This window comes from Halyomorpha halys, unplaced genomic scaffold, assembly GCF_000696795.3.
Source record: "Halyomorpha halys isolate HHAL.00 unplaced genomic scaffold, Hhal_1.1 Scaffold1675.1, whole genome shotgun sequence".
NCBI classification, from domain to species: domain Eukaryota; kingdom Metazoa; phylum Arthropoda; class Insecta; order Hemiptera; family Pentatomidae; genus Halyomorpha; species Halyomorpha halys.
The window spans coordinates 34,561-48,008 of record NW_027111646.1 but is presented as its reverse complement, the minus strand read 5'-3'; the positions used below and the strand labels follow the sequence as shown (position 1 = coordinate 48,008).

Sequence of the window (13,448 nt, the reverse complement as noted above, 5' to 3'; positions counted from 1 at the left end):
ATAAATAAAAGAAGTTAAAAATGTGAGAATTTAGAAAAATAAGAATAAAGGATATGACAAGAAAATGGGCTTCTGAAATGCAGAAAAAACAAAGTATTATGTGGATTTTATTATGTTCAATGTATCATGTTTTTGTTTTAGTTTTAAGTTTTTCCTGTAATCCTCTGTTAAATTTATATCTAAACCATAAAGTAATAGAGATATTTAAAATATATTTTTAGGTAGAAGAAAAACAAAGAGCTCAAGCTAGGGAAAGGGAGAGGGAATTAGAAGAAGTAGCACGACTTCAAATGATGGAAGAAGAAATGCGACAAAAGGAAAAAGAACAACAAGAGGAAAAAAGAAGGGTAATTTGACATATTTTTTAAAAATAAATTACATTTAACTTTGCCGAGGTGATTGTGTTAAATGATCTGATCCTAATTGATAATGTTAGGCACTCTTGACCAGAAGGCCTCAACAGTGGTGCTCACTTAGGTGAGGTAACTAACTACCTTACCTAAGTGAGCAAGCATTGTCAATCAACTGATTAGGAGGTGAATAGATAAGATATAGGTGAATAAATACACTTAGGGGTGCCAGCTGGAAGTTCTCTAAGGATGGTAACCGTGCCCTACAGGGTACTATTTCTGTAGGTACAAAGAAAGAATGTAAGCTTGGAGGGTAGCCAGCCACCGGGTCTTGCAGGAAGGTATCTTCATTCTTCCGGGTACTATTCCTGTATGTGAATGACTTTATTGTTCTCTTATCCCCCTTGAGGCCAACATTTCCTTCGCACATTAAGCTTCAAATTATTAATTGTTATCTAGTTATAAAATATACAATGCTTGTTTATCATTTCCTAACACTGTGACAAAGCTGATGTTGAAACTTTACAAGTCTATGGTACCAGTTTATTTTGTAACAAACCTAAAAATCTTTACAGCTGCAATCTTTTCAGCATTATTCAAAGTATTGGTATAAAATATAATTTGAATTTTAGATCGAACACACCATTAACTATAACGATGATTAGAAGATTGTTGATTGTTGATAATATATATGAGGAAAAGATGGTTGGGGTGCGGTCAGTGAAGAACAAATATAAGTAAAAACTTATTTATTAGTGCCTATGTTAAAATTTCTAGCCTTTATCAGGGCTAAGAAAAAAAAACAAGACAACAACCAATGAATAATAGGATACATAGAATGATAAGAAAATAACTAGCATTATGGATATGTAAATAATGTTGACAGACATGAATAATAGTATTAGTATTATAAGAAGATAAAGGTTGCATGAGAAAAATAATATTAAAATTAGCTAAGAGGAAAGAACAAATAATTGTATAAGCAAAATACATTTGAAAATCTAGTTAGAAAATATAACAATTATATTATTACAGGCAAAAGAAGAATACAAGGCTCAATTATTAAAACAAATGAATGAAAGAGAGAAAGAACGAATAGCTAGTAGGAGAGTAATATTTGCAGATGGGGTCGTTGAAGAAATGGATTTGAAATTAAATCAACAGTCATTGAAAGACAACATGAAGAGGAAAGTAGCCGAAATTAGGTAAATTTAACTTGCTGTACTATATAGGAAATTTCCTACCAAAAAATTTAATTGCTAAATAATAACAAACAATTTTCCTCTAATTAGCTTTTTTTTAGGATGCCATCTTCAATTTAGTAGGTATTTTTTTAAACTAATATAACCTTTCATGATTATTACTTTTTTATTTTATTAAACATATTCTCTATTGTATTGTTTATAATGCAAACTTTTGAACATAATTAAATGAATCTATTACAATATTTAAATAAAATAAAATATGAACAAAAATACATATTTGTCCATGCTTATATTGTTTTCTATTATTCACAAGTCCACGGAAGTTTGATAGTACAGGAGATGGATAGATAGTTGCTGTTTGAATGAAGTTAAGGAGGAAGCTTTTTACAGATGGATATGGGTAAGAAGTTCTAAAATGAGGTAGCTCGAACAGCAAAGGATTTTTCAAAGGAGGGCAGTTCTTGTATTTAGTAGGTGATTGGATAAATGAAGGGTGAGGGGGCCAATGATATAGGACGGTTTTTTGGTTATATTATAGGGATCGGAATATAAATGTGCCAAGGAGGTATTGTCACCGGATACCAGGATAGAACCAGCTTTGCTCGGAATAGTAATGTGAAATTTGAGAATGCCTGGGAATACCAAAAATGAATATTATAAGACAATTCATTAATCTTTTTAGTCTCTTTTCTTGTTCAATGGATAGTCCTTCATACACTAGGTATCCTACTTGCCTAAGAGAAGTTTTGAAATTTTGCAATGTGAAATATTCAAAGAAAACTGTGAAAATTGGAAATAATCAAATTGTCAACTGAAAGGAAAATTAGTACAGGAAAGTATTACCACTGTTAATAATATAGAAATATCTATTTTGAAATGAGCAAGGATTAATTAAAATTAATTGAGTTGAAAAAACTCAATGTAGAGTGGTAAGTGAAAATTGGTGATGCGCACACCGTACCAGATGACGTTATCACTTTAATAAGCAAGCAAATGAATCTTCTAAGAAAATTCCTCGGTATTTAAACCAGGTCTTCTAATCAAGCTCTTGAGTAATATATCAAGAAGCAGTGGCACTAATTGGTCACCCTGCCTCATTCTTAAGCCTGTACTCCAGTTATCAATCGTTCCCTTTACTTAGTCTTACTGTCAATGTTCTACCTCATGCATATTGAAAAGTATAATAAAAAGTTAAATAAATAACTTATTTAAAATACATTTAATAAAATCATATGAATATGATTATGATTATGATAATGCAAACGGTAAGTTGAATGCAAAGAGAGGTAAAAATACTGATGTTAGAGATAATGGATACTTATGAATTATATATATATGTTTATATTAAGTTGTCCCATAAGTTTATTTCCTTTTTCTAGTATGAAATAATTACACAATATTTACTGGTTAAGATATTATTTATTTTGTTATGTAAGAGCCCTTTTGCTTTAATACTTTCATCCATCTCTCTGATGAAGGCTGTGTATAGGGCAAGGAAAAGTAATGGAAAAATACCACATTAATTTTTATTTTAATTTTTTTAATTTAATTTATTAACAGTCCAAATAATAGAATACAAACTTTAATATTTGGTTTTGTTTTCAGAACGCACAAGATACCAGAAAAGTATATCAAAGACGTGGAGAAGAAGCTTCGAACTAAAACTAATTCTGGCTATGATTGATGATCCCATTCAAATAATAATATATTTTTGTTCTTTTAAAAATGTGCTGTAATATCAATCTTAAAGTATCTCAAACATAAGTTATAATTTGTAGGCTAAGGATGATGCTATCTTTGAAGTAAACTGTTAAGATTACTAGACTAACTGGATGTTTTTAGGCTCAAATCAATATTCAAGTTTAAAACAATAATTCTCAATGTTAAAAAACATTATCACTTTTCCTAATGAGTTAAATTTATTTGGTCTAGTTGTGAGCACAGATATTGTTACTATATGTTTTTTAAGTGGAAAAGGTATAACTAATGAATTTTACTCTTGAAATAAAAAAATGAAGGAAATCAGTTGAGTTTTATATTTTCCCCATCTTGTTACATGATTGATCGATAATATTTTTTTTAAGGCATTTTAAAAAGCAATTTTGTAAATAATTGATTACTTAATGAATAAGTAAAACAATAGTTTAGTTGTTTAGGATCAAAACCAGTTATGCCCAATTAAAAAAAAAACATAAAAATTGTTATGACGAGATGGTTAGGAGAGTGAAGTGAAGAACTCAAATAAGTAAAAATTTGTGTATTAGTTCCTTTTGGCCAGAATTTCTATCCTTCATCAGGGATAAGAACAAAGAACAAAATCACAACCAATGAATAAAAGGATATTTAGAGTGATCATGAAATAAGAATATAGCTAACATTATGGATGTATATATATATGTTGACAGACATAGTTAAGTATTATAAGTAGATAAAAACTCTATGAGAACAGTAATATTAAAATTAACTAAGAGGAAAGATCAAATAATAAAATATGTACGAAAATCTAGTTAGTAAATATATGTACAAAATGAAAATTATCAAAAATAAAATACTAAAAGAAGTGGGAAATAAAACATATATACAGGTGATTAAATATGCAGGTAAAATACCAACATTAAGGAAATAAAAGTGGACTCGTTCACTTGGAGAGAGTACAAGTGAGTCAGGGTAATAGACATCTTCAGTAAATTAACAATGGCGTACTCAGTAACAGAAAAATCGGTGGAAGCAGTATTGAAGGCCCTGGGAACGCGGTTCCAGTATTATGACGCTTCAGAGAGAATCTCATCTAACAACGAACGAGAGTTTGACAATGCTGGTATGAGAACAGAGATGAAAATTGTAGAGGTAATGCGGCACTTCAATACTCCTGGTCAGTTGAAAGGTAGAGGCGGGATAGAACGCCTCTATAGTTAACTTAGTGACCACCAACGAGTAAACAGCTGGAGAAGGGACTCGACCCAGACGAGGTAGTGGAAAGGGCCATTATCGCTTACAACCAATCGATGCATTCCATCACAGGGTTTTCTCTGTTCGAGTTTGTTTTTGGATTATGTGGACGTTGCAGGAACTATCGGGATAAGGCGGCAGGAGGAGACACTATTACCATTAATAGTATGCAGGCACGATGGAGAGTGTTGGATAAAGTTAAGAACAGGATATGAGAGAAAAGAAATGGGTGGCAAAGCAAAACCTCGGTATCTGCGATTTGATGTGCCAAATTAAAATTAGGACGGTGGTATACCCGAAAGAAGGGTGGAACCGTGGAAAAGAGCTGCAGAGATATGAGGGCCCATTCAGGGTGATCACAATCAGAGAACATAACGTGGTCACCATAGAGAGTTTAAAGGAAACAAGAAAACATAGAACGGTCCATTTGGAGCAGTTGAAAATAACTACAGCGGTGAAACCTTGACGGTTCGTAATGTCGTCAACCCCCTTACCGGGAAAGGAGGAAACTGATAGGAGCTGTCCATCATGAGGGGAATTGGAGACAAGAGATGCTTGAGGAATACGCGAATATATCTTTCAAGGAGGTGGATATACAGGGGATGACCGGCCAGACTATTCATGAGATCATTCTTAAACAAGAAAAAGTCACTAACGTGAAGGAACGACGGAACCCACTCGCGTTGAGGCAACACATCCGGGAGGAACTGGAGATTCTTAAGAAACGGTATCATCGTAGAGAGCACGTCACCATACAATAGTCCCCTGTAGGCCGCAAGGAAAAAGAGTGTGCTGGGAGAGAATAAGGAAAAATATAGGAAAGTGATAGATTACTAGGGCCTCCATTGGTTAAAGAATGCCCCCATAACATTCCATGTGTAACGGACGGATTCTCACGGAGAATTGACGAGTCCATGTGCCGGGTGTACATGGACGATCTGCTAGTCTTCAGCAAAACGGAGGAGAAACACGTATTTGATCTGCGTAGTGTATTCAGGCAGGTCCGACAATTTGGGCTGAAGTTGTCCGCGGAAAAATCCATACTTAGGCAAAACCAAAGAAATTTTGTGGGACTTACAATCATCTTACATGGGGTCAAGCCTGACGCTCAAAAGGTAGAAGCTATTAAGAAAATAGCAATACCTACGAATGTTAAAGAAATCCGGAGAATGTTGGGTGCTCTGAACTACTATCGTCGATTCGTTCTAGAACATTTGGTGTGAGGATTGCCAGGTTGGTCGAAGCGTTGGACATTTAGAAAAATAATATAGAGTATTTTGAGACTTAAACTTGGATATTAATTATTTTATTTAAACAATGAAACCAGTCTAAAAAAAAATGAAAAAATTGTATATGAAGTAAAATATTATGGCTGTTATAATACTTTTTTTTAAACTGGCATATAATAAAATATATAAATATTAAAACATTGACAAACTTGTAAAGGACATAACCTTTATTTTTCCTTTATTCAGCCGATTAAATCTTCACTAAACAATGAAACACTAAAAAAAAATCTAAATCATCGATCCAAACCAGAGTTAAAATGTTTCTAAATGCTTATTTACATCTCTTTGTTTTGAGGGGTTATAGCTCTATGGATTATGTTGAAGGTTTTGGGATAGTTGTGTTGTTATCCCGCGAATATCTTTGAATTATTGTTTTTATCGTTGTGTCGTAATTAAGCGTTTAGTTTTACTCAAAATGGAAACGACACCTGAATCCAGTGCCGTTGTTACTTCTACACCAGTTCAAGAAAATGTAGCTGCCGTCATAGCATCTGGTGTGGATACTCCAGGTATATTTAACAGAATTTTGTATACTACCATTATCATGTTAATTGTGTATTAAATTGATACATGCAAGTGCATTGAAGTAATATTTATGACATGTTATTGTTTTTAATTTTCAGAACCTCTCTTTTATGTAAACTTATTTTATTTCTCAATATCTTGGCAACAAAAAATTATAATTGGGTAGATACATATCTAAGATATGTCAACGATCTGTATTTTCTAATGTTGTTTGATAATTTGGAGTAAAAGTTTAGTGGTTAAAACTAAATGAATATTATAAACAATATATATCGTAAATCATATAATTTTCCTTCCTGCAGTGTAGGAGGAGTGAAACGAAGAGTTATACTTTGTTTTTTTTACTATTTCTGTCTTGTTATAAAAGTGATATATGAAAATTTCATTATTTTTTTATCCAATCACAGCTGCTGCTTCCCCTGTGGAGAAGACAGAGAATGGCTCCCCCAACAAAAAAGGTTGGCCTAAAGGAAAGAAGCGTAAGAAAGCTCAGAAAGATCTCACAGCTCCTAGACAACCACTTACAGGTAAAATTATCATTTAACTTAATCTTGACTATGATAGAGACTATGTGAACTAAATTTAAGTATGGGTCACCTAGATCACAAGGGTTTATTTAAATTGTTTAGTACATTCCAGTCTACTAGAAAATTTAATTGAAGACATTATTATAAATACCGTTAAAACAAAATATATGTTTAGCAGTAGAAACGAAAGTAAGTTCTGTGATATAGATAGAGAAGGAAATACTTTTGAACAGGTAGATAGGTTTAAGTTTTTAGGCTCTTTTGTAACAAGAAAAATGAAATAAATGAGGAAATAGAAACAAGGTTGAAGGCGGGAAATGCTTGTTATTTTTCAATTTCGAAATCGTTTAGCTCGCGCCTTCTATTCAAAAACTTAAAAATTAGAATATACAAAACTTTTATCCTTCCCATTGTTCTTTAGAGATGCGAAACATAGCCTCTTACATTAAGGGAAGAATATTGCCTTAAGGTTTTTGAAAATAAAGTATTACTTAAAATATTCAGACTGAAAAAGGATAAATTAACAGAAGAATTTAGAAGGCTGAATTAACCGACGGGTAAACGCCCGAGGGATTGACCGAAACATAGATGGGAGGATTGCATTCAGACTGATTTAGTAAATTTGGATTTGGAGGGGTGTCACTGGAAGGATCTACGTAGGGATTGATTTGTGGTATAGGCATCTAACCTTCGGGTTCTCTAAGCCTTTGTTATTATTATTATACATATAATAATAGATAAATAAACTTTTGATCCACACCAATTTCTAATTTTAATTACTTTTTCAATGTTTTTCGATTATACTAATTATTTTAATTTAAGACTCCTCTACTCATTTTAATGAATGTATCAAAGGTAAGATAAAATCGGGCCTTATTCTGAATCTTAAGGGGTGGGTGTAGTGGGATGGTTTACCTTTTATTATTTTTGGTATTAAGATCTCCTCTTTAGAGGTTGTGACGTGTCATACATCGACCATTACAACCAAGAAGGATCTGGAATTGTATACAAGTAGGGATTAGTGAAATTTGTTGACAGTTGCATTTGGAGTTGATGTGATTAGTAAGTATCAAACTCAACCACCTGATCCCATGAAGGGTCAGGTCCTTGATGTATAGATCCTGAATATGCCTGGTGGTTACATGGCTGAATGTATGGAAAATAAATTTTGTTCCTATCCTCTAATATGAGCTTAGGCATTGGTAATCCAGAGTCTTGCCTGCCTAAGAATTCTACTTAATCCTGACTATCCTAGTTAAATAAATGTTTGATACAGAGTTATTTTAAATTTACAGAGAACGAACATTTTTATATTCTAAAATAAAATTATGTCCATTTAGAAATGAATTACACTAGAAGTTTTTATTAATCTGTGTTTTTATAAGCCTGTGCTGAACAGTTTAAAGGTGTCAGTATCGGCAATATTGGAGGAAGCTATTCCAATTAGTGGGCCTGTTGATCCTTTTCGCCTATTCCAAGATAACTAATATCTTGAGTTGATCAGATAAAAAATATCCCATCGGTATTATCAGGATCCCATCAGTCCAAATAACCAAGTCTCAATTGATTGGTCCAATAACCAAAAATTGAAATTACATATTCAAGACCAGATTACATATACCAGAGATGTAATAATAATAATAATAATTTATTTATCTGTTTATGGGGTAACCCCTATAAAAATAGAGTTGGCCTGTAAAGTAAATAATTTAACAATCATTGTAATGTTAATTAAATAGTAATAACACAATCTACAAACTATTAGATTATTATGTAAGCTAATAACAAACCAGTATACCTAAATGGTGAAGTAAAAATCATTTATATAAGCTAATAATTTATAAATTAAGTAATGATAATATTAAAATCCTTAAAATTATTATTTAAGCTAATAACAGATGATATACCCAAACTGGGATTTCAACATTAGAGTGAAAAAACAAAACAAAAACAATATTGGAGTGAAAAAACAAAATCTACATTAGAGTGAAAAACAATATAAAAATGACAATACTTACTTAATATTACATTACGTACTTAAAAACTATAAATTGTATTATGGGTGTCCTGTAAAGTATGAGGCTTTGCGTCGCATATATAAAAAGAAGTTTAAGATCTAATTGTGAGGGTATAGACGAAAATTCATACAATTGGTTTTGGTTAATGTAGCTAAGCTTTGGCATTTATCCGATTTGGTTCTCTTGATATGCGGGACAGTTTGTTAAAAAATGGAAACGATCCTCCAGTGCCGTTCCATCACAAGCTGGTCATAGCTTCTGTGAGTCCAAAATATATTTGTGTGGACTGACACTTGGAGTAATTGCATATTTACCAGAGAGACGCAGTTGGGCAATTATTCTCAGGTAAGCTATCGGGCTGCTGATTTTAAGGTAGTTTAAATATATATACTAAGTATAAACAATTTCCTGATTAGCTGCAACAACATTATAAATCTAAAATCATAATTTTAGAGTTAACATCACAGGACCAATTGGAATATTGTGAATTTTTAACTTTTAGAGTGTCAATTCTGAGTGTTCAAGACCAGTCATGCACTTTTTTTAAAAATAGTTGATAGTTTCAAATAAATTAATACAGAATTCAAAAATTCAAAATAAAATGTGAAAAATTGATACTATAAAGTGACAGTTCCAGTTGGTTAATTTTATTGAATAGGTTGCTGTCAATCTCTGTTATAATATATATACCAGATAATAAAACAATTGGAGAGCTTCGGAATGTTTGACTCGATACTATTCAATGATCCGGTAAGTATTAGAAATAGAATGGGGGAGATCTTATACAGATATAGGGATTTGTCAAGGACTTGGTTATTTGGACTGATGAGATCCCAAAACTTATAATTCCGTTGAATATTCGAACTTAAAATTTTGAACGATTGCAATACTTTCCCTTACTGTATTTTCCATAAATTAAGAAAGTGTAAAAAATATTTTATTTTGCATAAAAGTTTTTGTTTAATAAACATAAAACATACAATAATTACGGTATTATTTTGGGGTACAGCCTTATACAATACATTTTTCTTGTTACTTATTACATAACAACAATATTTTACATTTTGTTAAAAAAAAAATATACATATATTTATCTATATATACACATATGTATCATTTTTTGATAAATTTTTACAGTAATATTTGTTTGGTTCTCTTAGGTTTATATCTATATGTTGTTTTATTATAATTTTCTATTTCTGTCATTAATGGATTTAAAGAGTTAGAAGATTGGAAAAAAATATGGGTCAATTTATATATGTATTCGTGTACGGAGTCTATATTTAGTTCTGAGTGAATTTTAGTTATTATAATGTTATATGGATAGTTATTAACAACTGTGTGGGATATGTTTTTGAATAATTTTTTATTTTGATTGAGTTGTGAAGCTCTATACCGGGCAAGCATATATTATGATAGGTCTTAGTACTGTACTGTTTTGTATCAATTTATTTCTGATGGATAGTATTGATTTTTTATTATAATATGGAATTTTTGTAGACAATATTTTCTTTCTATTTTCTAATTTTGAATGATGGAGTGGTCAAATAACAGTTTGCTGTTTAACGTCACTCCTGATTTTTTGGCTAGAGGAATAGAAGTATCGTTTAAAACTATGTTCGATGGAAGTATAGGGCATCATTTTATTAAAATGATGTTTTCTGTTTTTTCCATAATTTGATTAATCTCCCTTTTTTAAACTACTTAATTATTTATTAAGAAGAGAAGAATAATCCTGTTTCATTAGCAGACAGAGCTATATTAACATATTTGAATTTCAGATAGTTATTAATGAGTAAATTAAATAGTATTGGACATAAATAGGATCCCTGTGGGAGACCGGCAATAGTATGATTTGTGTGAGAGGTTATACTATTGACTGAACTGAAGAGTAATCTATTTGATAAAAATGATTGGATGATTAATATTAGTTATCTAAGGACTTTCAGATTTATTAATTTGAAAATTAGTAACTTTGGGTTAACAATGTCGAATGCTTTAGTAATGTAGTCAAATATCAGATCATGCAGTATGTTTCTTGAGATTAAAATTTTCTGTCATATCAACAAAAGGGTCTAGTTTCTTCAGGTTTTAGTTTGGCTGGTTAGTTTCTGATTGTTTATATTGTCTATATTTATATTTAATTACTAATTAATATTCGTTACATTTTCTTATATTGGTTATTTTAATACTTATGTGTTATTTAATATAGTGTTTGATTATGTTTACTTTTCCGCATACCTTTTATATTTTTTATGAAAGATTCATCCATGGCATTTAATATTCTCAATTTTATACAAAAAAAATTAAACTCATTTTCTCTTTCTTTTGTGATTTACTATTCTTCAGTTTATGTTATAAAATATATTTAATGTTTTATTTTTGTTCTTTTTTTTATATCCTAATAAAATTACTGTCTTTTTAGGCTATGTTCGATTTTTGAATGATAGGAGAGAAAAATTTCGAGCCGAAAACCCTAACATGCCATTTGCTGAAATCACTAAAGTTTTAGCTGCAGAATGGAGTGCACTACCTCATGACCAAAAACAGGTTGGTGAAAATTTATTTAATATATAGATTGGATTTATGTTGATAAAAAAATAAAAGTTTTATTTTTATAAAAATATGGCAGTTTACTAAAATTCATGTTCTGCTCTTGGCCATTTATTCAATGCTAAATTGTTATTAAAGCAATATATTAAGTTAGTCTGAACTGAAAAGGTTAACCTTTTGTACTCGACTGGCGACTATATGTTGCCACTAGGCCCTGCTCTGTTGTTTGCATAATAACAAGGCGGGAGACGTACTATCACAAGTATAATCCTGTCTTATGAGTTTCACAAGGTCTGTGCTAGCTTTCGGATGCATTTTTGTTATAAAAAAAGTTATTGCGAATTTTCGTCCTGTAAGTAATTTTTTTTTGATACCTATTAGATAGAATGGATGAAATTTTTGAATTGCGTGATAGTGAAGATGATTTTATTTTTGATGTGTTTTGTGACAAAAATGGTGATAGTATGAGTGATTATCACATTTTCAGTGACGAATCTGACTATATTGGATATAAAAAACAGAAAGCAGTTCCTTTTTTATCATCTAGTAGCTCTTCAAGTATGAAATTTCTCAGGATGATGAGTGGATGGATATTTCTAATATGGATGAGCCTCCAAACGAAATAAAATTTGATATTGGTTCTTAAAATTTTAGACCAAATATTCCGTCAACCGTTAACAAGTTATGTCCTACAAAAAAAAAGTCTTGAGTGCAAAGGTTTAATTGAAATAATAAAACTAATCATTTAATAAATATGTCATGAAAACATCTAGCAGACTGATAAGATGTAAGAAAAAAAAACTGCTGTTTCTGTCAGCTGCAGTTAACAGTCAAATTTTTGTTAGAACTGACCTTTTATATCCATTTTTTATCACTCTCTGTTATCCTCTTTAACTTTAAATGCTAAATATTATTTTTTAAAAAATCTTTGTTTTCCGGAATTTAATTACTAAAAAATATTTTTCCTCTTATCTCTCTAAACGTTAATTATCTAATCCTTTCATAGTTTATATTCATCTATTTCATTTTGAATAAAAATGTGAAATCTTAAAGTATCTCAAAACTATATTTATCGATTTTTCATTACAAACAAAAATATGAATTGTATAATTATTTCAAATGAACAAATTTTAAGGTACTCAAGAGGAAGATTTTTGAAAATTTAGGCTCTGTTAAACTATTAATAAGACAAGACCTAGCAGATGTAAAAGATGATTTAAAATTATATTAATATAGCGTTTAATGAAAACCGTTAAGAGTCATTTTTGAGAATATTAAAAAAAAAAAAAAAATGTATGTTAAAGCCACCTCAAATTGACTATATCTTTTTGTTGGAAATAAAATGAAAACTAACTGTTTAGGATATGAACATCTATTTGGTTTATCTAAACATTTGAAAACTTGAACATAAATAAATAAAAGAGTTATAATAAAACAATGAATAAAGTAAAATAAATAGGCCTATTTAGGCCAGTTTTGAGTTTTTTCTCATGATTTCCTTTATGAATATTATTCTTCAATACTTATTACTAACTTCTATTTTTTCTTAGATCTACTGTAATTACAATCATGACGGGAAGATAATTAAAGTTAAAAATATTTGAATCTACCGACTTCATAATGGAGCCGCCATCTTGGCCTTTATTTTTTTTTTTTCATCCAAGACTACTATTGGGAGTCCTATACTGCCTATCCATGGTTGGGGGTCAAAGTTTTTCATTTTTTGGGGCCGCCACTCAATGAAAAAAGTCAACGTCCCAGGCCGGATTTGAACCGGCACCGCCAATAATAGACATTAAATTGGTAAGACTGCTTCTTAACCACCAATGATATTTTTTGTGACTGCACGTTTTACTGATGAAAATTGGTTAGCTTGCTTTTTAGTTTAATACAATAAATAAGCAATACTGAAATGATACATAACATAAAACATACTAAAAATCATTTATATATAAAAAATAACTATTTACTCATAAAAGGGGATATTACAAGAGAGAAATACTTTATTCATATATGCTGCCTAAATACATTA

At 30.7% G+C, this 13,448-nt stretch overlaps 2 protein-coding genes across 5 annotated transcripts in view; both read left to right on the top strand.

Annotated features, from left to right (window-relative positions):
• The window catches only part of LOC106690347 (cilia- and flagella-associated protein 45), a 22,024-nt gene extending 18,520 nt beyond the window's left edge, over positions 1-3,504 (top strand). For 3 of the 4 annotated variants that reach the window (XM_067049721.1, XM_014435759.3, XM_014435760.3), the window contains exons 10-12: positions 222-347; positions 1,386-1,555; positions 3,161-3,502. In XM_067049721.1, coding sequence (XP_066905822.1) covers positions 222-347; positions 1,386-1,555; positions 3,161-3,239 — 375 coding nt within the window. In that variant the 3' untranslated portion in view covers positions 3,240-3,502. Of the gene's footprint in view, positions 1-221; positions 348-1,385; positions 1,556-3,160 lie in introns of all 4 variants that reach the window. The other variant, XM_014435758.3, reaches the window with a different exon arrangement.
• A 2,591-nt stretch (positions 3,505-6,095) lies between these two features.
• The window catches only part of LOC106690353 (High mobility group protein 2), an 11,508-nt gene continuing 4,155 nt past the window's right edge, over positions 6,096-13,448 (top strand). The window contains exons 1-3 of the mRNA XM_014435766.3: positions 6,096-6,302; positions 6,726-6,845; positions 11,289-11,413. Coding sequence (XP_014291252.1) covers positions 6,209-6,302; positions 6,726-6,845; positions 11,289-11,413 — 339 coding nt within the window. The 5' untranslated portion in view covers positions 6,096-6,208. The remainder of the gene's footprint in view (positions 6,303-6,725; positions 6,846-11,288; positions 11,414-13,448) is intronic.